A 24611-nucleotide genomic window follows, 5' to 3' on the forward strand; every position below is an offset into this window, starting at 1 on the left:
AAACAAGGGGGTTATACCCCCCTAATCACAGGGCAAAATCCATGACTTTCTTTGTCGTGGATTTTGCTGCCCAGGGAGGTAGAGCTTTGAGTTGCAGCTCTGCCTCCATTCACGTCAATCCACAGCGGATCTCCGCCTCTCCCCGCCCCTCTCAGTGAAGGAAGATTGAGAGGGGCAGGGAGAGGCGGCGATCAGCGGGGATTGACGTGCGTAGAGGCAGAGCTACAGCCCAAAGTTCTGCCTCTATGAGGAAGTGCTCCCCGATTTTAGCCCTGGAGATTTGGGGGTTATAAACCCCTCGTTCTGCCATGGGGATGCAGTGTTTTAGCACTAGCCATAGTGCTTAACATAAATAAAAGGTAAAAGCAAGCATTTTATCTCACTTCAGTCTCTCTTTAAGAGACCATAGACTGCTGGTACTCAAGTGGTTAAGCACTTCAGAGCTGCAACCACTAGGAGCCCAATCACTATGTTACCCTACACAGTGGCGTAGCTAAGGAGCTGTGGGCCCCGGTGCAAGTTTTACATGGGGCCCCCCAAGCACTCTATACATAACAATTGATATGGCGCACCAAAACCTGCCAAGGAAAACTCCAGTGTCAGAGTTGCAAGAAGGGTATGGGGAACTATTTGTTAGTGATCACTACTATTCAAAGCATCTATAGAAGTGTTTATTACCAGCACAGGACCAATAGAGAGCTAATACTGTGATAGAGGGTGGACCCTTCGGGGCCCCTCTGGTCCAAGGGCCCGATGCGGTCGCTACCTCTGCACCCCCTATTGCTACGCTCTTGACCCTACAGCAGTGGACACATGATCAGTCAGCCAAAGACCCCAGCTTGAGAATAATGTTCAGGAGATCAGTGCCTGTGATCTTATGATCTCGGAGTGCACACAGTTTCAGACAGAGGAAGCCCAGTTTCATTCATGGAAGTGCAGTAGTTTTCTGTTTTATATACTAAAGGAACAATATTGTAATTTTACTGCACTATGAGGCTTGTCTTTTATTATACAACTGAGTATATCCTGAACAGTCACGGCCTTAATTACTTACACTTTAAGCACATTTTAGACAATTTTTTGCATATATCACTGTGTTCTCTGGGTTCTCTCTCGGTGAATTGTAATGGCACTTATTGTTCCATTACCGTTATGGTAACATCAGTACTACCATTCCATGGATGTTTTTTAAAGACTTAAGTATTTTTAAACATGGGTTTTATTTACTTTATTCAATATGCTGATGTTCTCAACAGAAAAAGAATTCAAAGAACAATCAAGCAGTAGTTTTCCAGTTACCCAGTGCAATCAGCTAACGTGAAACAATGACTGACTGGCTGCTCTGGACAGCCATAGGGGCTTCTATGTTTTTCAGCTGCAGTATCACATGTTGCAGAGCAGTCCCACCTCCACTTGCTCCACTTGCTTCATTCCATAAAACCTGAGAGTAATGCAGGGCATACATGCACCAATTTTCCTTTTTGATTCCCAGCATATCTGATCACTCTGATTAAATCTACCAAGAATCGCTCAGCATATCTCTTTGATGGTCATTTCTTGAAGGAGGGAGGGGGGTTGCATAAAATCGATCAACAGAAAATTTTGATTGCTCGTGATTGGGGGGGAGGGGAAGGGAGAGAGACGACAGAGTAGCAGTGAATCAAGGGCAGATTTTGGAGACACACTGGACACTTTCTCAACCAGGGAAGGCGAGTGGTGGGGCTGGCATCATCCTTAGGAGACAGGCTGGCCGTTCAGACCGGGGCGGACCACCTGCAACCTATGTGATGTGCCTGTTTTCACCATCAGTAATGTAAGCATATTACTTGTTTATTGTTTTAGCAATTTTATTAAAAGTATTTACGCTATTGGAGAATGTTTGAGTCTTAGATCCTCTTGTTGCCTGGTGCCCAGAGTTTGGAGGACTGATATGTATTTGAGAAAGAAGATATTTGGTGAGTGTGACCCACTACGGTGAGGGACTGGCCTCCTCTGAGTGTTGTGGGGACATTTTTCTGATTGCTGTGATTACAGTGGTGCTTTGTTATCTAACAGTATCAGACACTATGCATGATTTTTCCCTAATAGCTTTATGGGGTTACTTAACGGTATATCTCTGGGAATAGGAGTAGAAGGTCACATTGTTTCTGGGAACTGTCTCTGTTGAGAGCACTGCATGCCATTTTGGAAAAAATTGTGCTATGGATTGAGTGTGATCCGCAGCAGGTGGTGCACCTCATTGTACCATAAATAAACATGAGACTTTACCATACACCTGCTGTTGTGGAACGCAGTTATCATATACATTTTATCTTGTTAAATTAATGGCCTATAGCAATGCACTCCATCTAGAAGTGCAATGCTGTAATTTAATTGATTTCCAATAGACTTCATGCTGAAATCTTTTAGTGTGTGTGTGGGTGGATTTGATCCCTCTCTGATAAGATTCAGATCAGGCAATGATCGATCTGCTTGGCACTTTGTGTGGCAGTCTATGTGTGTGTGATCGCCTTTATTTTCCTGATCTCAGATATGTCTGTCTCGCCATACAGAGACAAAAAATGAGCAGGTAAATGATGGCCATATTCTACATTAATACGCAAGCCATATGATGTACACCACTTTCAGGGGAAGGTCTGCTAGAAAACAACAAGAAAATACTGATACTGGCATAGCTATATGGGTGTGTATTGGGGTTTGAGTTTATGTCGTAACCAATTCAATTTTTCACTAAACTCAGCATCATTCAGTAAACGCAAAAATCTCCCAATGGCTTATTATGTACAAGGACTATTATCTCACCTGCCCTACATAGGTTTCCCAGCACTCATTCTTCGGCATTGGCATCACAGCCACAACAGACAATATTGTCTGGTTAGTGAGAGCCGTGAGCGCCATTGGTCTTGTCATGTTCTGCTCCATCTCTAGAGCAGCACTGGAATTTCTGCTCATTCCATAATCAGGACTGGCTGTGGATAATACAGGGACTGCTGCTGTGGCGTATTGTGGAGCTGCATCCAGAACGGTGTCATTGCTACTGTTCTGAAACAGATAGGAAGTACATTATATCGGAACTTACTAACTTGACCCATCCGGTGTCACTTTACGTCCACTTACACTCATGCTGTTAACCTTGTCCAACAGAGCAATGATAAGGCTGTACAGGTTCCCCAGATAAAGCACAAGAACCCTGAAACAGAGGAACAAAACAATGAGCACAAAACAACCTCCACTCATGTTGCCTGGTCATTGCTTTGTATAATTCTTGTACCTACCTTGCCAGCTGGAAGCGTAATGTTGTTCTAGGGTGATACATTTCCAGGGCAGCTACCAACTCAAACACTGAGGGAGCAATCATTGTTATTAAGGAAACCACCACGCTGACCTATAAAGGGAAGCACCACATTTGTACACATACTACATGCATATATTATATTTATTTACTACATTTCAAGAGCAACCACAGTTATATTTTTTGTATTACCCTCCATGCATGCGGCATAAGCCATTAAATGTCTGTTATAGAGTGTAAAGCTTGTAATTCACACCTAGGTTATTTGAGAGTATTGTGTGTTTGCTGAAAGATTAACAAATTGGTGGCTTTGTAATTACCCTAAAGGTGCATACACACGTCGGATTTTCCCATCGACCGGTCATTTGGACGTCAAATCGGGCGTGTGTACGATCAGTCGTTCACCTGATAAGACTGGTTTTGACGCATCCACTTGGCGGATCGTTCAAATCCAGTCTTATCAGGTGAACGACCGACCGTACACACGCCCGATTTGACATCCAAACGACCGGACGTTCAAACGTCCAAACGGTCGGTCGTTTTGAAAAATCCGACGTGTGTATGTACCTTTACATGAATGTGACTCTAGGGCAGGTATTTTAAAAATCCAGTTCAAGTTTTCTAGATCACTTATGGTCTCCAGTATTCTCCAACGTTGGTAAATACACACAATTTTCACTCATTGCATCTGGTTGTATGAAATGATGATGATAGTAGGGCGTACCAGCATTAAGGTGGCCATACTTCTAGTGATTTTGCGGGCCAATCGACCATCTGATTCGAAAACCTCTCTTGAATCAGAGGAAGACCGGTGCCACAACATGTCCGCCCGATCAATCATTCAATCAAATCGGCAAAATATCCGTTGAAAGCATGGCTTGGACATGCTGAAAAACCTCTGTTGCAAGTGCACAGTGGTATTGGCGTTTGATATCGCAACGACTGACGTACCTAATGGACCCCCGGCTGGTGTCCCCCTGAGTGTAAAATATGTTTTAAAATCTCAACTGTATGCCGGTACGATTCCTAGCCTCCTCTGCTGGAGCATGGGCACAGGGGGGACATTTTCATACTTGGGGGACGGACAGGCAGGCGACGGAGGCGGCAGCCCTAGTTAGATTTAAAGTGAACCTAAACTGAGAAGGATATGGACTTTTCCTTTTAAAATAATACCAGTTGCCTGACTCTCCTGCTGATCCTGTGTGTCTAATACTTTTAGCCACAGCCCCTGAACAAGCATGCAGATCAGGTGCTCTGACTGAAGTCAGACTGGATTAGCTGCATGCTTGTTTCAGGTGTGAGATCCAAATTCTACTGCAGCAAATAGATAAGCAGGACTGACAAGCAACTGGTATTGTTTAAAAGGAAACATCCATATCCCTCTCAGTTTTGGTTCCCTTTAAGACAGATTTCATTCTAGTTGATTTTGGATAGATTTCATTCTATCGGAAATCGATCTGCTGTGTATGGGCAGGCAGAAGATCCCTATCTGATCAGATTTAATCAGAGAGAGATCTGTCTCATGGTTGATATGCCCATATATTGCCTGATCGACCAACTGATTCAATAATTTTATCAGATCGAATGAAAACTAGTGGTGCAACAAGCATGCCCGATCGACGATTCGACCAATTTCAACTCAAAATCGATTGAATGTATCCATCAAGAATGCTGGGAAATCTCGGGCCTATGTGGTCAATCAGATGTGCAGCGGTAACGGTGTGATATCGCAATGACCAATGAACGTGACAGAACCCCTAGCCACTGTTCCCCCAAATGTTGTTGCATTCAAATCTCACCTGTTCCAGTTGCAGCAAATGTCCAGCTGCTCCTGATTCCCCATTCACGCCCCACAAGGCTGCCGTGTATTGTACGCCGTGGCAGAGGCGGGGTCATGGCACCGATTCCCCAGAGAGTTCATGATGAAATTGATCGGGAATCGGCCTGAAGTGTATGGGCAGCCAACAGATCTCTCTGATCAGATTCAAGCAGAGAGGTGTCTCTTGGTCTGATCATTGCTAGATGTATGGGCCTTGCCTTTTCTATCTCTATGATGGATGCTACCAGATGAGGAAGGGCTTTGCACACAAGACATACATAGATCTCTAGATGGAAGGCAGTGAACTGAGGAACCTGTACCCTGGATTACATGTACATGATAAACTTAGCATAGAAGGATTATTCATAAAACTTTTACTTGCCTCGTTTTTCTCCCAAAGGCTTAGTTCTATTTTTGTACGTTCCAGTTTTTGTGATCTGTCCACCACAAAATAGATAATGTAGATGCTCCCAGCCAGTGAGAGTAAAACTAGAATGTTGGCAAGAATTCTTAAACTTATCGTTACTGCCCTATGAAATTAGAAAATAAGAAGTCACTCATGCAGCATATTACACAATTATTCATAGAGTTTTGTTATATTGTAATATGTGTGTTGTGGGTATAGCTTTGATGTTCAATGTCAAAGCTCCTCCTCCCTATCCCATCTTCCCCAGATGAGGTAGTATGGGAGGAGCTAAACTTAAGTATGCTGTTCTGGACTCTATGACCTCTGGGTTTGTACCACCAGCTATGGAATCTTCATCACATTCACTCACTGTTTTGGGATCCTTTACTTATACTGACGCTCAGATTTCCCGGATCATGGCCTCAGTGGAGTCTTCGACCACCTTCCTCACTAAACCTTATGTGAGGGCTTTAAAAAGGGAACTTGAGAAAGTTTCCAAACACCGGGTCGCTTTTGATCTTCATGCAGCCACATTATTTGGTTACTAAAAAGATAAGATTATTCCACATGGGATTCGTTCACACGTGGCTCCAATTATGTTCCCCAGGGACTCTGAATTTTGTTCCAACTGGGCTCAGATTTGGAACAAGGCATCCTTGGATTCAATGATTCTTACTATTGAACGTATTCAGAAAGAACTTCCGAAGTTGGACACTAAGATTAATACTCTTAAAGGGAAGGTTCACGCAGGAGCTAAAAAAAATAAAAATCCAAATTCACTTACCTGGGGCTTCCTCCAGCCCGTGGCAGGCAGAACGTGCCCTCGCCGCGGCTCCGCAGGCTCCCGGTCTTCTTCGGTGGCCAGGCCCGGCTGCCAGGTCGGGCTCTTCTGCGCTCCAACTTGCGTGTCACTGGTGCGCGCTGACGTCATCGGACGTCCTCCGGGCTGTACTGCGCAGGCACAGTAGTTCTGCGCCTGAGCAGTACAGCCCGGAGGACGTCCGATGACGTCAGCGCGCTCCCGTGAGGCGCATTTTGGAGCGCAGAAGAGCCTGACCTGGCAGCTGGGCCTGGCCAGGTCGGGTGCGCCACCGGAGAAGACCGGGAGTCTGCAGAGCCGCGGCGATGGCACGTCCTGCCTGCTATGGGCTGGAGGAAGCCCCAGGTAAGTGGATTTTGATTTTTATTTTTTTTAGCTCCTGCGCGAACCTTCCCTTTAAGGAACAACTGTCATCACTGCTATCCAAAGGAAAAGTTAACACCTTCTGTGATGCTTTGGATAAGACCCTGAGTAAATTCCGTTGTGATACGGAGGAGGTTAAATGTAACAAGTTTCGCAGAGACAACCAGGACTATGCTACTGGCTATGTCTATAAGTGGCAGAGAGGACTCAGTGACATTCCTCGGCCTAGACCTAAAAGAACTGGGCCCGTCCTAAAGGGTCACATAAGGCGCCTCCAGATACACCTGCTAACTGGGGTTCAGCTGATGGTGACAGATCAGACTCTGATTTTTTTAGTCCCTTCATCTGACAGTTCCCAAAGCATAAACGTCAACGGAGCCGACGAGGTGGCAAAAAATATCAACAATCCAAAGGGAACAGGGAAGCAAGGAGAACGCTTGCCCTCTCTGGTGATCAATATCTCTCCTCATCAACTTTATCAAGATGAAATTCGGGTTCTCAACCGCTGTCTCTCTTTTAGTATGACCTTTGATAAAAAAAATCTGTATCTCGACCTTGATTTGCATAATTTTGCACGTAACATTAAGTTAAAGTGCTTTTTTGCCTCTCTCCCCTGTCCGCTGCCACAGCGCAGCAAGCAAATTGATGATAGTTTGAAATTACGGGACTCACCCTTGAGGAATAAGTCTAAATTTTTGCCCCCTTCAAATCCTGTTGTGAACGCTTTTTTGAGGAAAATTCACAAAGAAATTCGAGAACTTTCTTTGAAAAATCAATCATCCGTGAAAAGGAACTTGAGTAAATCGGAATGTTTTGCACTGAAACGTCTACAGAATACTTTCTGACAATCAAGCCAGTGGACAAGGCGGGAGGGGTTGTAGTAATCGATAGTTCTAAATACAGGGCTGAGATCCTAAGACAGTTAGCTGATACTACACCGAAGTGCCATTTATTACAAAGTGCTTTACAACTTACCAAGAATTTACCAAGAATTCACCCAGGAATTCAAACAGGATTCAACAGCCACAGGACTCTGCTGGAAACAACTACTCTGCATTTACAGCTGCCTCCAATGCTGTTGCTAAAAATGCCACTGCTGGATATATGTTGCACGGCCAAGTAGACTCTGCTTCTTTACACAGGTTTGCTTGCACTAACTGCATACTCATTTAAACTGTTTAGTGGTTGGAAACTTCCTGGTTATAATCAGAGACCATTACCATGTTTACTGCACTTTTTCTTATGTTCTGCCTGTCTGCAAACATCTACAAGTTGCATTGCAATATGCATCCTCCCAGTGTACCACACTCCATATTAATTTCACCTGCTCTGCTTTCCTCACCTTACTCAGCTTCTCATGAGCTGTTAGCTCTCCTGAAATCTCTCTCTCCCTCCAGCAGCTCAAAAACCTCACAAACATTTAAATCTTATTCACATTTGCTTACTCTCTCCCTCCTACTCTTACTTGCAGCTGGTGATATATCACCCAATCCTGGGCCACAGCCTGCTGCCAGACAAGCATCCCCTGCTGACCTGCTTCATACACTTCACAGCCCTCTGTCCACAAATAACCTCAACACCCATCCTCTCTCCAACCTTATTTCCATCCATCCCACCCACAAACACATACTCCCCCTACCCTGCGGTCTCTGGAATGCCAGATCCGTCCACAACAAACTTACAGCAGTCCACGACCTCTTCCTCTCCAAATCCCTCACCATCCTCGCACTCACTGAGACATGGCTCACCCCCTCTGACTCTGATTCACATCATTTGAGGCCCACACCATCCGCCTCTACCACCCCCTCCCTGCCATTGCTGCGGTCTTATACCGCCCTCCGGGCTCCACCCCACAATTTCTCGATGACCTTGCCTCCTGGCTCACTCACATCCTCTCCTCTGACCTCCCCACCATCATCCTTGGGGATTTCAAGTTTCCCATCGATGAAGCCCAGAGCTCCGCTGTGACCCGGCTACCCACCATTGCCAACTCACTTGGACTAGTATAACACGCCAACACCCCCACTCACACTGCAGGTCACACTCTCGCCCTTATATTCACTAAATGCACCACCATTGCAGATCTTGACATCGCACCCTTTCCACCCTCAGACCATCACCTTCTCACCTTCAACCTCCTCACGGAAGGCACTTCTAAATTAGCCACCCACCCACCTAGTCGATGGCAGCGAGACCTACACAAGCTCAACCCTAGTGTCCTTGCTGACCCCCTCCATGCCCTCTCCTCCACGCTCCCCACCCTAACCTGTCCTAATCTTGCTGCAGCTCAGTATCGCCAAGCTCTCTCATCAGCCCTAGAGAAAGCTGCTCCACCAATATTTTGACGCAACCGACCACCTAACCCCCAGCCCTGGCACACTACCCATACTCGCATCCTCCAGAGGAAAACACGCGCCACTGAATGGAAATGGAGAAAAAGACTTAACCAGGATTTCCTACAGTACAAGACCAACCTGCTGCAGTTCCACACTGCCCTTGCTCATGCGAAGCAGGAATACTTTACCAAGCTCATCGGAGCACAAGCTTCCAACCCCCGGCGTCTTTTTGCCACCTTCAACTCCCTACTTAAACCCCCCCACCCTCTGTTTCCTCCCTCTCTGCCACAGATTTAGCCACCCACTTCACCAACAAAATTGTCTCCATCCGCCAGGAAATATCCAATCTCCAATCTTCACCTCCCACCCCCTCCCAACCAGCTCCTCCTCCACCCTATCCTCCCCTCACATCCTTCACTCCTACTACCACCGAGGAAGTCAACCACCTACTGCAGACTTCCCATACCACTACTTCCCCCCTTGACCCCATCCCTTCTGATTTACTCCAGATTCACTTCACGGAATTGGCCCCAGTCCTCACTACCCTGTTCAACCTCTCCCTATCCACAGGCACCTTCCCCTCAGACTTCAAGCAGGCCACTGTACTACCCCTGCTCAAGAAACCCTCACTCGACCCCTCGCTACCCTCCAACTACCGTCCTATCTCCCTCCTCCCCTTTGCCTCAAAACTCCTTGAGCGTCTGGTTCACAAACGCCTGACCCAGTACCTCAATGCCAACTCACTGCTAGCCCCACTCCAATCTGGATTTCGGCCTGCCCACTCAACCGAAACTGCTCTCACCAAAGTGGTCAACGACCTTGCCTTAGCTAAAGCTGAAGGTAAATACTCCATTCTCCTCCTCCTTGACCTGTCAGCAGCTTTTGACACAGTAGATCATCCCCTACTCCTCCAGTCCCTCCAATCCTTGGGCATTCACGATCTCACCCTGTCCTGGCTTTCATCCTACCTCTCCAACCGCTCCTTCACGACCGCCTTCAATGAGTCCTCGTCCACCCCCAACCACCTCTCGGTGGGAGTCCCCCAAGGTTCGGTCCTTGGCCCCCTACTGTTCACCCTATACACATCCTCCATTGGCAAGGTTATCTCCTCCATGGGTTTTAACTATCATCTGTATGCAGATGACACCCAGATCTACCTCCACACCCCTGACATATCCACCACTACCATGGACAAGGTCTCCTCCTGCCTATCAGCCATCTCCTCCTGGATGTCCGCTAGGTTCCTGAAACTAAATCTAGACAAAACGGAATTTATGAACTTCCCACCCCGGCCATCCACAAACCTCCCAGATGTGCATGTCACTGTTAACCACACTACCATTCGCCCTACCTCTCAAGCCCGCTGTCTGGGTGTCACCCTGGACTCCGCACTCTCCTTCACTTCCCATATCCAAAACCTCACAAAGTCCTGCAACTTCCACCTTCGTAACATCTGTAAGATTCGCCCTTTCCTGACCTCTGCCACCACCAAACTCCTCATCCATGCCCTCATAATTTCCCGCCTTGACTACTGCAATGCCCTGCTGTCTGGTCTCCCTATGACCCGAACAGCCCCACTGCAGTCCATCATGAATGAGGCAGTCAGAATTATCCACTGCTCCCATCGCTCCACCATGGCAGATCCCCTCCTAGAATCCCTCCACTGGCTTCCTATCCAGTCCAGAATCAGATTCAAGATACTGTGTCTGACCTACAAATCTGTCCACAAAACCTGTCCAACCTACATTTCCGATCTTACTCAGAGGTACACACCTAGCCGCTCACTCCGCTCTTCCAATGAACTTCGCCAGACCGCCCCTCGCATCACCCAGTCCCATGCACGCCTCCAGGACTTCTCAAGAGCTGCTCCAACACTATGGAACTCCCTACCTCCACCCATTAGGGCTGCCCCCTCCTTCAACATCTTCAAGAAAGCCCTCAAAACTCACCTTTTCACTGTGGCCTACTACCCCTCACAACCCCTAAACCTACAGCTGAACTCTGGTCCCCTACCATTCGTGTCCTTATCTCTTCCTCTAGATTGTAAGCCTTTGGGCAGGGTCCTCCTCCTTTTGTGTCCTACCTGATCTTGCACCTCCATTACTGTGAACCCATGCTAGGCATCTGAGTGAACCTAACTTGCCTAACCTCCATGCTCCATCCAGTGACTGACTAAGCATTAACTGGTACGCATACTATGGTGTGTGTGATCTGGTCTGCATGCATTCCTGTATTGTCATATTGCTGTATGTCACCCCTAAATATTGTCTGTAACCTAAATTAATGTTCAGCGCTGCATAATATGTTGGCGCTTTATAAATACAATAAATAAATAAATAAATAATAAATACTGAAGTGTATTGCAAATTAGATAGGGACCCCATTTGGGAACTCAGGCAGCTGATTGATGTCCTGATCAAAGGGCATCATTGATCAGGACCTTGCTTCTTTTCTGGTACAAGATTCTCCGGTCACCCCTGTGATTTATAGCTTACCAAAAGTCCACAAAAGGCCTCTTGTTGCCGGAGCGGATTCTATCTTTTCTCCTATTGCAAAATATTTGGATTGGGTCCCTCGACTTTGTGTTGGGGCTTTGCCATCTTATATCTGTGATACACAGATGTTTTTGGAGGCTATTGCTAAACTAGATGGGATTGGTGCTTATCATTTGCTAGTCACATTGGATGCTCTATACCTCCATCCCTCACGATGGGGGTATAGAGGCGGTAAACTACTATTTACAGACTTGCTCGGATTAGCCGCTTTTACGCCAAGGTTTTCCACCTGTAGTGGAATTTGTTAATCCTCCTTTGATGGTGTATAGACGAGCACCCACTGTTGGTCAGAGACTAGTTCGAGCTGATACTTTTGCACGAAAGAAATCTCCGGTTGCTATGAGGAAAGGTTTTTTTCCTTGCCCTGTGTCATAGAGTATGTGCAACAACACAAACAAGGGGAATGTTTTTTACAATCCACTGTCTGGCAGAAAATATCTTATTAATGTTTTTTTTTACATGCGATTCGAGCTATGTTGTTTACTTGCTACATTGCCCTGGCGGTTTGAGTTATGTGGGTATGACTACCCAACCGCTTAAAGCTCGTATATCGTCTCATAAATCTGCCATTAGGAATTGGTCAACTGATCAAGCGGTTGCTGCTCATTTTACCGAAATGAATCATTCTGTCAGCCAGTTAAGAGTTTCAGTGATAGATTCAGTACCAGTACCTAGGAGAGGGGGTGATAGAGTTGAAATGTTACTTAGAAGAGAGGCTTTTTGGATTAAGACTCTTGGGACCTTGGCTCCAGGGGGTCTAAACCGTGAGTATGAGTTGGGACCCTGCATTTAAAGAGAGTCTGAAGCGTTATTAAAAATCACTTTTTACCTTATATTCAGCAGGGGCATGCTTGCCCCTGCTAAAACGCCGCTATCCAGTGGCTGAACGAGGGGTCTTTACCCCCCAAATCCCCTCTGAAGTGTCCGGGGAGCGCTTCCGTGTGAGGCAGGGCTAATGGCCGCAGCCCTGCCTCTAAGCGCTTCTATCAGCGCTGATCGCCGCCTCTCCCCCGCCCCTCTCCCTCTTCCCTCTTCCTTCACAGAGAGGGGCGGGGGAGAGGTGGAGATCCACAGCTGATAAACGAGCATGGAGACAGAGCTACAGCCATTTAGCCCTGCCTCCATGAGCAGCAAAATCTACAACCAAGTTGGTCGTGGATTTTGCCGGGGGATATTTGGGGGGTGAAGACCCCTCGTTCAACCGCAGGATAGCGGCGTTTTAGCAGGGCAAGCATGCCCATGGTAAAAAGCTGTTTTTAATAACGCTTCAGAGTCTCTTTAAGTGAGTGATTTTATATCGGGCAATGATGCTGGGTCCCCGATCTTTATGCTAGACCTGTTGGATTTTTTATTTGTGTTTATGTTTTTGCTTTTATATTTTACGCGATTTTTGTCGTTCGAGTGTTGTATTGTGGTCGCTTGTATTTTTCCACTAGTTGATATTATCCAGTGATGCGATTTTTTTGTGTACATTTTTTGCGTTCAATGATTTATGCTAATTTTTGTTAGCGTTTGATGCGAATTTTTGTTAGCGTTTGATGTGAATTTTCGACTGTCGCACTCTGACCATTTTGACATCACTTCCTGTTTATACCTGTCCATTTTTAGTTTGTTTTTTTCAGGACGAACCTGATTGGAGGAAACTGGTAGCTTTCAGTTCCCCATCAGGTCCTCCTAACTTTTGTACCTGCCCCCTTACAGGTCTCGCTTCTGATTGGTTGACCCAGCATCACTGCCCTTGCTTTTTGATTGGCTCATTGTTTTTGAGCCTACTATATAAAGGCAGATGTTGTATTACTGTGTCAGAGGCTTTGCAAGCTTCAGAAAGGGAGGACGTCCTCCCGAAACATCGCTGCTTCATGCACTAGTCTCATGTTTGCTGTATCCTGTCTTGACTTGATCATGTCTGAATAAAGAGCTTATAATTACATCATGAAGACGGTGCTGGGTCATCTTCTGGTTTTCCAGTTTGCTTCAATCCCCAAGGTCTGAGGGATTTGGACCTGCAAGCACGTCGATCTAAGTGGTGGGTGCAACCTGCACATTGGCTGTTCATAAGTGCATGCATGGCATTTTATAAATGGTTTTGCCAGATATCGCATTGTATGGCCGCAGCACATTTTTTTATTTACACTGGGACCACACTTGTGCCTGCGGAAAACACTCACAGTTTTTAATAGATTATTATTATTATTATTGTTATTATTATTTTTCATATAGTGCATGTTTTAACACTCATGTCACCCACCATAGACCGCTGGCACCTGCCTGCAATCTATAGGAATCGCAAATGTTGTGCAATATTATGCTTCAGGTTTTTAACCACATGCGCATTCCCAAAGTGATAAATTATGTGTAATTTTGCATTACGCAAAATCTCACGCTATTTTTTACATGAATGTTCCCTGCCTAAGGCTAGGTTCACACTGGCAATAGACGCTTGTGTTTCCCTGACAATCCCATTACTGGGTGAACAACTAAAATTCTAAGAAGAATGCAGTCATGGGGTTCAGTGGCAATGTTAACACTAACATTGAACATCCTCATTCGATCAGCGTCACGTTCAACTATTTACCTTGTCTTTTGACCATCACAAGGGCAGCGTATTGTAATTTCCTCATATTACCATGCTATATAAATGCTACATTGCCACCACACTAAAGGACAATTGACTTGAGAGGGATATGGAAGCTGCCATATTTATTTCCTTTTAAACAATACCAGTTGCCTAACAGTCCTGCTGATCTTTCTAGCATCAGTAATTTCAGAATCACACATCTGAAATAAGCATGAAGTCAAACATCTGATCTGCAGATCTGGGTCCATGGATAAAGTATTAAAGGCAGAGGATCAGGAGTACAGCCAGGCACTCTGCATTGTTTAAAAGGAAATATGGCAGCCTCCATAACTCTCTCAGGTCAGTGGTCCTTTAAATGTTCAGGTTCAACACATGGTAATGTTGATATGGCATCCATTGCTGGCATTCTAGTGTGACTCTAGCTCAGGCATGGGCAAACTTGGCCCTCCAGCTTTTACGGAACTACAAGTCCCACAATGCATTGCAGGAGTCTGACAGTCACAGTCATGACTCATAAAGGCAAATGCATTGTGGGACTTGTAGTTCCGTAACAGCTGGAGGGCCGAGTTTGCCCATGCCTGCTCTAGCTTAATAGTGTGCAATGCCAGCAGCTGAAGCAGAGAACTGCAGGATGTTGTGGTTCTCTGCACATTATGGGCCAGGAGGTATGCCAATGGATCCCATCCAGCAGTCAAGCTTACTGCATAATACTAAGCCAAAAGAGCAATACACAGTTCTTACACAGTCAGCTTAGTAAATCAGGCTCCATATGTCATATTAAATAAGACTATAACACAAAAGAGCACAAGGGGCCATATGCAATTCACTTTTTCACCTGAGTTTTCTCCTAGGAGATCATTTTTCATTTTCAATTTAAAATAATTTTCCAGCACTTTTCAACTAAAAAAGTACCCAAAGAAGTTGAAAAAGCACTATCAAAATTATTATAAGCATTTTCTTGCTTTCTGGTGGCTTAAAAGGCATTTTATTGACAAGTTTAAAAATGTCAACTTGGAGAAAACTAAGGAGGAAAAGTGAATTGCATATGGGCCAAGGTATCTACAAATGTACAGTATGTAAATTGGTCTTAGGGGTAAAACAGAAAACATAACATAAAAATCTGGGGCATCTATTTTGGTATAAACAATAAAACGATACAATGCATGGGATGAAGGTGTTAGCCGTTTTACTTACAAATTTGTACTCTTCCTTTTTTCTTGTTCTTCTACGATTGCTTCCTTGTTAAAGGTAAAAATCAAATGCAAATTATTGGATTTACCTTGCAATAGGCATGTTCTTCAGACTTAGAGGACAAACACAGCTAGTGTTACTACATGCCAGCTGAGGGCCTTGTGTGAGCATCTGCTGTTTCCAGCTAGTCAAACAGAGCACCAGCGTGAAACATGGTGGGAATAAGCTCAGAAAAATAGGACCCCGGATAGTAATGAGGTTTACTGCATTCACAAATGACTATGGCAATGCAAGTATTGTAAGTAATGCAAGTATTAGCTGTGTAATCTTCTCTGGCACTTTCTTCTAAATTGCTTCAATATCACAGAGTATAAATTCAAAGTTACCAGCAAATCTGATATGCAGTATATTAAAGGACACCGAAGCGAAAATAAACTAATGAAATAAACGATTGTATCTATCTTCCTTCCTCTAAAAATGACTTTTTAAAATATTTAAGTTTTATTTTATGTTTAAATCTACTTTTTAAGTTTTAACTGTTTTATTGTTTTTGCTCAATGACAGTCATTGAAGTAGGCCAGAGCTAAAATCTATGAACTATTGAATCTTTTTATCTCTTTCCTGCTCTCATAAGTCATTTTCTGCTAGGAAAGGGTTTTATAGTTGGAATTTCTTATCAGTGAGGGTCGCACTGTAGTCATTTCCTGTCTGAGTCAGGACTGAGTCAGCCACTTCCATACCTGATATTTAACTCTTTCAGGCAGAGAAAGAAAAAAAAGGAACACAGCATAGTTATTTGTGTGCTAGGCACTGTGCAAACCCAAGTCTATCTTATCCTGTCACATGTCAGCTCGGGTATCCATTAAGGTGAAATAGTAAATATCATCCTCCTCAAAGTTTACAAATTGAAATGGGCACTGATAAAATGGAGATGTGTCTATTTTGCTGCTGAGTATTAGATGAGAAGAGTTCTCCTGATATCTACTAATAATGGTGCCCATATATGGTACAGTAAAAACGTTTGTTTATCCCCTTTATTTGACCAAAATGATTGAATAGAATGGAAGTCAAAACAAATCTTTTTTTTTTCCAATCAAGAAAACGAACGATTATCCTGTTTTTTTCAATAAAAATCAGATAGGACATGTTGGAAAAATCGATCTAACGGAATAATCAAAGTAAATTATCTAATCGAAAATAATGAAAAAATTGTACCATATATGGGCATTATAAGACCCCTGATCTTTCTCTAACTTCCATACATAGCCACAACCTAATCAAAACATGCTGCCCTGCACTTAGGGCCCATTCACACTGGGGTGATTAGCGGGCAATTAAATTGCCAAATCCCCGGTGATCGCTATCGCTTTTTGAAGTGCTAGAGCAATATTAACTATATGGCAGTGATCTCACTGATGCGATTGCTGGCGATTTGTGATTAGCACTGATTGCTAAATGCGCTATTTGCAGCATTTTCTTGTGATTTGACAGTGATCGCGATTAAAAAGTGCTAATTGTGATCGCTCAAAAATTGCAAAAGTGTACGGTGATTTTTCCATGTTAATCGTGAAAAAATCGCTGGTGCAACATTTTGCATTTGCAAGTGTGAATGGGCCCTGAACCCTCTATCTCTACCACCTACTTTTTAACCCCTTCTTTACTGAAATTGCAACTTTAACCTTGTTCATTAACTTAACCTTGTCCTTGTCTGGTGTCTAGCCCTAACCTAAATGATCCCTATCTCTATCTTATCTTATTTTCTATTGTTAACTTTATCCTAAAAATATGTTTTCTGTTAACTGTAGCCTAACCTAATGTATCATTGTTCTACTTCCTCCTCCAACCTCCTCTGGTCTTTTTAATGCCTATACAGCAGAGGCTTGGTTTGTGAGCATAATTTGTTCCAGAAACATGCATGTAATCCAAAGCACTCGTATATCAAACCAAATTTTTCCATAAGAGTTAATCGAAACTTAGACAATTTGTTCCTGAATGTAAAACATTCATAGAAAAATGTTTCATACAAAGTACTTTACTGAATAAAATAAAACATTCACATTGTCAAGCCAATTAACCTCCACTTTACTTTAGAAAAGAATTGTGGCTGCTGAAAACGAGAGGATGAGGGTCATTATGTAGGAAGATCTTCACTATAACAGAATCATTGCTATCTCTTGGCTCAACCAAATATTTTTCAGTGTGTAGCTTTAAAGGACAACAGAAGTGAGAGGGATATGGGGCTGCCATATTTATTTCCTTTTAAACAATACCAGTTACCTGGTATCCTGCTGATCTCTCATGCATTAGTAGTAATGCAGGATTATGTTAATTTTTACTTGCAAATATATGCAGCTTGAAAATGAACCAACCAAATTCTACCAAAACTGCATATTTTTTACATACAAAATGTACATAATCCTGCAACAACTTTATCTGCTTCTCGTGGCTCATCCCTAGTGGGGGTGTTTACATTGCAGGTGGGGCATTTAGGGTACAGGTTATATGATGCAGGAAGGGGAAAGAGATGCTGTAAAACCTTCACACACTCTCAAGGTAATCTCCCATTCTTGTCACCACATTAAAGGGAACCCCAGTTAAGAGACATATGAAGGCTGAAATATTTATTTCCTTTTAACCACTAGCTGACCGTGTCGCGCTGATGGGCGTAGCCGCAGCGGCAGCCCTAGGACCGCCTAACGCAGATTGGCATAAGGTCCTGCAAGCCTTTTTTGCAGGAGATCACGTGCGCTGATGTGCGCGCATCCCTTCATGGATGGCGGAGCTCGGCTCCGCCTTCAGTCTCTCAGCGGCAGTCGCTGCTAGGAGACTGTTAGACAGAGAAATTAATTACCCTGTACAGCGTGCAATCTAAGGCAGTGCTGTACTGAGGACAGCTGTGTGACACGGCTGTCCCCTCCAGAGGCAGGGAAGTGATCGGCAGTCATAGGCTGAAGCCTATGACAGCCGATTAAGCTGATTGGCTGGTGGGGGGAGGGAGGGTGGTGATTGTAAAAAAATATATAAATAAATAGCAATTTTTATTATGAAAATAAAGACATAAATATTTATAAAAAAAAAAAAACATTGGGGAAGTGATCAGACCCCACCAACAGAGAGCTCAGTTGGTGGGGAGAAAAAGGGTGGGGGGGGGGAATCACTTGTGTGCTGTGTGCTGAGTTATGCGGCCCTGCAGTGAGGCCTTAAAGCTGCAGTGGACAATTTAGTAAAAAAAGGCCTGGTCTTTAGGGGGGTTTAACACTGCGGTCCTCAAGCGGTTAAACAATACACATTTTCTGGCTGTCCTGCAGATCCTTTGCCTCTAATACGTTTAGCCACAGACCCTGAACAAGCATACAGAGCAGATGTTTCTGACAAAAATCTAACAAGATTAGCTGTATACTTATTTCAGGTTTGGGACTTAGATACAGAAACATCAGCAGCACTGCTAGGCAACTGGAATTGTTTAAAATAAAAAAAATATGGCAGCCTCCATATGTCCCTCACCTCGGATTCCTTTTAAGGACAAGGAGCTCTTCCTCTTGATTGGTGCCCAGGATCAGCAATCAATTGGCTGGAAATGCCTAATCAATGGGCACATGTGTACAATTGCTCTTCAGTAAGAGGTCTTGCTCACAGTAGTTTCCAGAGGTTTTTTTTTTTTTTTTTTTGCATCTGTCACGTTTTATAGACCTTATTATCTGCATATACAATTGAAGTGATTTGCATGATCAATAATCAGTCAAAATTTATCATGACTTCACGACCAATAAAATTATCATTTATCAATTTCCATCGATAGCAGATGAATTCACTTTTCAGTTCTTGGACAAACTGACTATTTGATTAGATCATTCATCATATCGGGAGAGAATATCTGCTCATGTATACAAGGTCTTACTGAGGCAGCTGGTAGAACATGCAGGAAATGTAAAATCTGTACAAATGTAATGATTGCCAATCAAGATGTTTAAAATACAGTTGGAAAAAAAAGTACTCACTCTAATGCTGTTGACTATAGCAGCAGTTTTACTCTCTGCGGCTTCTGGATTTCCAATGAGATAATCCCATGCACAAAAGATTCTCCAGCAAAATGTATAGTTCTCATCAGATGCACTTGCCAAGCTCAGTCTGGAGTTCTTTGCCATTCTGTTACACATGATACATGACAGTTATAAAGATAAAGATGAATGATGAATACATTATTAAAAATAAATTGCAATCAGAGTTAAAGGGAGATTGCGAGTTGTACCTAATGTTTAGGATGGCCCTGCCCAGAGGTTCATACAGATGCTTGACTAAAGTTGGCTGAGGCGGCTCAACAGCGACTGCCTCAGCTGGAAATTAAGTGTGTGTACAGTAGCTCCGGACGCCCAACCCGTGAGCGATCCACCCGATCTACTCAGCCGGTAACTATATGGCAATGATCTCACTGCCGCGATTGCCGACGATTTGTGATTAGCACTGATTGTTAAAGGGATACTGTAGGGGGGTCGGGGGAAAATGAGCTGAACTTACCCGGGGCTTCTAACGGTCCCCCGCAGACATCCTGTGTTGGCGCAGCGACTCTCCGATGCTCCGGCCCCGCCTCCGGTTCACTTCTGGAATTTTAGACTTTAAAGTCAGAAAACCACTCCGCCTGAGTTGCTGTGTCCTCGATCCCGCTGATGGCACCAGGAGCGCACAGCGCAGGCCCAGTATGGTCTGTGTCTGCGCAGTACACTCCTGGTGACATCGGCGGGAGCGAGGACACGGCAACGCAGGCGCAGTGGTTTTCGGACTTTAAAGTCAGAAATTCCAGAAGTGAACTGGAGGCGGGGCCGGAGCATCGGTGAGTGGCTCCGCCAACACAGGATGTCTGCGGGGGACCATTAGAAGACCCGGGTAAGTTCAACTCATTTTCCCCCGACCCCCCCTACAGTATCCCTTTAAATGCGCTATTTGCAGCATTTTTCCGTGAGCGATCAGCCCGGCGGGTCTACTCACCTGGTAAATGGTCAACTACTTTCACCCTGCCGCCGTATGATGTCACCCATGCGCCACTCCGTCATCCCTTCGCCTTCCATGCGTTTGTACTAGCCGGTCCAGCAGTGTCATCCAAGGGGATTGGGTTCTGAACAATTTAACACTTTTTAATCCCAATGTGTATGGGCCTTTAAATCTTTCGTGTTGGTTGGCTGGGGGGGATTTTGTATTAGCATTCCCTCCTTTCAACTACAGATGCATATTTGAATAAGTATTTTTTTTTAAATTCTTTAGAAGTTTTTAAATTGTGGTTGTTGGTTTTTTTTGCACATATTTCCATGTTTTTTGCACCTATTTCCATAAGTCAGTTGAGGTCCAGAGTCCAGCACAATGTATCTGTCACATGTTGTTTTTAAATTTGTTATTATCCATTTTCTGTCCCTGAGAATTAACATCTTCAAATAAGGATACTGAGAAAATGTTATAGGAAACTCATGTTTTATACAAGTGGACAATAGTTAGGCTGTTCGAAGACAGACTGGTTTTGTTCGGTAACAATGGTACATTGGGGATGTGGCTGTTGTTGCTTAATACCTGCAGCATTTGGACAGTACAGTTAAGATGTAGGCTAGAGAATTCGGGCGCCTGAGGCTAGTGGACAAATCGGGCGCCGCCATTCACTCCTATAATAAATATCATATCGTTTAATGGGCGCCCGATAGGAAAAAAGGGCGCCGGAGAAAAATAACGTTTTAAAAGCGGCGCCCGGAGACTTAATGTTTTATTACTGTTTCTCATGATTACACATTATTAAATGATTTATACATTTTTAAATTTTATTTTTAAACGAAAAACAGTACAATATTTTTTTTAAAACATTATTTTTAAACGAAAAACAGTACTTTTTTTTTTTTTTTTTTTTTTACATTATTTTTAAACGAAAAAACTAACGGGGGTCTTAGGTTTAGGCACCAACAGGGGGGTCTTAGGTTTAGGCACCAACAGGGGGTTCTTAGGTTTAGGCACCAACAGGGGGTCTTAGGTTTAGGCACCAACAGGGGGTCTTAGGTTTAGGCACCAAAAGGGGGGTCTTAGGTTTAGGCACCAACAGGGGGGTCTTAGGTTTAGGCACCAACAGGGGGTCTTAGGTTTAGGCACCAACAGGGGGGTCTTAGGTTTAGGCACCAACAGGGGGGTCTTAGGTTTAGGCACTAACTGGGGGGGCTTAGGTTTAGGCACCAACAGGGGGGTCTTAGGTTTAGGCACTAACAGGGGGGTCTAGGGGTTAGGGGTAGGTACAGGGAGGGTTACTTAGGCACCAACAGGGGGGGTCTTAGGTTTAGGCATCAACAGGGGGGTCTAGGGGTTAGGGGTAGGTACAGGGAGGGTTACTTAGTAATTTTTTTTTTTTAAACGTTATTATACGTTTCACTATTTAAACGCAAGATTAACGTTTTTACAATTGCCGATTTAATGCACATTATTTAATGATTTATAACTTTATAAAACATTAATTTTAAACGAAATACAGTACAATACATTTTTAAACGTTATCAATACTTATCGTTAAAAACCCGGCGCCCTTTTTTCCCAGCTCCCCTTTTTAACGTACGCAGAGAAAATACCATTCATACAGTACACTTAACAACATGTTGTAGAGCAGAGTATTACTTTCTTAGCAGCGTTATGAAACTGTAGGCAAAGACTGCCATTCCCACAAGAAAGTATGCCAGTGGTAGGCGATATCCAGATCTTCCAATTTTCCTTTCTTTGCCATAGTAGCCATAAAACAACACAGAATATTGGAGATATCCCTGAAAAAGTACACAGATTTGTATTAAAGGAGACAGAATGTGAAACCTAATTTATTTAATCTGCTAGTAATGTGCTAGTGATTTAATTTAAAACCTTAAAGTAAACTTGAGGCAGTTTTAAAATAAAATGTTGTATACTTACCTAAGAAGAGGGAAGGTTACCCATGTCCTCCTCGTGGCCATACCCTCTGAGTTTGCAGCAGTGTTCCCTGCCATGTTCGAGTGCGGCCGTATTGTGCCTGCCCAAGTATGGCCATGCCTGCACTGTAGGAAGAAGCCATTCATGGAAGAGCTAGTTCGGCTTACCAGGAAGGTGTGGCCTTACTTGTGCAGGGGCAGTACAGGTGCACTCATACATGGCGGGGAGCATAGCCGGCCTTTGGCCTGTGCGACCAGAGCGGCCGCTCAGGGCGCCGGCTTCCAAGGGGGCACCTAATAGCTGGTTACCTATACTGAGGGCACCTACACCTGATTTCCTATACTGGGGGCACCTATAGCTGACTACCTATACTGAGGGTACCTACACCTGATTTCCTATACTGGGGACACCTATAGCTGGCTACCTTTACTGAGGGCACCAAGACATGGCTACCTGTACTGGAGGCTCCTACGCCTGGCTCCCTATGGGGGTGATGGAGACCTTCAACTGACTTCTTATACTGGGGGCACCTGTGCTTGGCAACCTATATTGAGGGCACCTACATGTGAGATCGGGGGGGGGGGGGGGTTGGGGGTGCGCACTGCAGCTATAACGCGTGGGGCAAATTGTCGGTACTGTTTTTATTAATAATACTGAAAGGTTCTAGCCTTCATTTTTAAGTATATTCAGGATAATGCACTCTTTCCATCCATTTGTGGTTATTAATAGTATTTTTCCTATTATACATATGTGACGTGTCACAGAGATCTGAGCATTTTGCGTGATGTGTCATGACGTCAAAAAAGTTGGGAACCACTGACCTAGGAGAAAAGATGAATTGCATATGGGCCTGTGTGTGTGTGAGTGCGTGTGTGTGCGCGCATGCATGAAGAGGATGAAGGGGGGCACAAAAATCAGGTTTCGCTCAGGGCACTGTGAAACCTAAGGCCGGCCCTGGCGGGGAGCATGGCCAGAAGAACATATGTTACAAGCTGTTGTCAGATATGATCAGAGGGTCCTCCGTGGGCGGCAACAGTAGAAGGGAGGAGGAGATGGGAAGCATTTTGACTTCCTAGGAGCTTTCCTCTACCTAGATACCTAGATACTGTAAGTATCTTTTTTTTTTTTTTTTAACTGCCTCAGTTTTTCTTTTTCAAATGCAAAGAAAACAAATTATATTATGGCCAAGGTCTATTTATTAATTAACACACAAGTTGGCCCTAAGGCTGGGTTCACATATGACATAGCTTGAAAGGCTGCGTTTTATGTCATGTTTTATTATGTTAATGTTGTGTGCGTTTTTTGCGCATTTACGAAGCGTTTTTTCATGCGTCTTGTGTGCGTTTTAATGCATTTGTGGTTAGCATATACAAAACGCATATGCCTTTTCCTTGCGTTTTTTTATTTCCATTTCTGCATATCACTTTGAAGGCAACAGGAAGTGGAAATACAGCAAAACAAAAAAAATAAATTGGGGGGCAAACACGCATATACAAACGCATGGAAAACGCATTCCATTGCGTTCCCGTAAACTTTCATTATGTGTGTTTTTGATGCGTCTATGAATATTATGCAACAAAACCAGCATTTTTAAAAACGCAGGTATACAAAATGCATATGCGTTTTTATTTGCATTTTTTCATGCGGCCCATAGACTTCCATTAGCGGCAAAAACGCAGCGTTTTACGCAACGCTGGCGAATTCTGCTATGTGTTTACCCAGCCTGAAACAACCTAAGCATAACATCTATGGCCAGTTAGTTTAGTTTGTCAGCAGGTGTGTGGAAATGAATGCAAGAAGATTTGAATCAGGATGATACCATTTATTGCTATCCAATCACCCGGATTCAAAACATCTTGCTATGACTGGTACAATACTCTACTGCTGCTAGAAATTCATGTTTTCTCAGAAACAGGAATTTAGTAATGCTAAATGTATGTTTGCCTACTTATAACAGAAGGGGCTTAATTCACAAAAGCGTGATAACTGATAGCACGGCCATGTTATGCAGTTACTGCGCGATGTGACGCGCGCAAAGGTTTGTGCGTGTAAACGTTTACGCCCACGTGCTAAACGAACGTTTGCACGCAATAAACCTTTATACAAAGCAAACCTTTGCGCGCATCACATCGCGTGGTAACTGCATAGAACGGCCGTGCTATCAGTTATCACGCTTTTGTGAATCAAGCCCAAGGTATTTGTGATAATTCAGCATTAAGTGAGAAACTGTGGTTTCCCATGATGCATCACTCCTGAATATGCAAATTACCTCTTTCTGTCCCTGAAATCAAGGCTGCACATCCAGAACCACTGGTGTATAGTGAAGCATGTAGCTA

At 44.1% G+C, this 24611-nt stretch overlaps 1 protein-coding gene across 1 annotated transcript in view; it reads right to left on the reverse strand.

Annotated features, from left to right (window-relative positions):
• TMC3 (transmembrane channel like 3) overlaps window positions 1–24611 on the reverse strand; it is a 110830-nt gene that overhangs the window by 41054 nt on the left and 45165 nt on the right. Inside the window, exons 7-13 of the mRNA XM_068273581.1 lie at window positions 21994–22136; window positions 19359–19506; window positions 15364–15407; window positions 5494–5641; window positions 3276–3385; window positions 3118–3190; window positions 2803–3042 (exon numbers count right to left, since the gene is read on the reverse strand). Coding sequence (XP_068129682.1) covers window positions 2803–3042; window positions 3118–3190; window positions 3276–3385; window positions 5494–5641; window positions 15364–15407; window positions 19359–19506; window positions 21994–22136 — 906 coding nt within the window. The remainder of the gene's footprint in view (window positions 1–2802; window positions 3043–3117; window positions 3191–3275; window positions 3386–5493; window positions 5642–15363; window positions 15408–19358; window positions 19507–21993; window positions 22137–24611) is intronic.

Source organism: Hyperolius riggenbachi, chromosome 3 (assembly GCF_040937935.1).
Source record: "Hyperolius riggenbachi isolate aHypRig1 chromosome 3, aHypRig1.pri, whole genome shotgun sequence".
Taxonomy (NCBI): Eukaryota; Metazoa; Chordata; class Amphibia; order Anura; family Hyperoliidae; genus Hyperolius; species Hyperolius riggenbachi.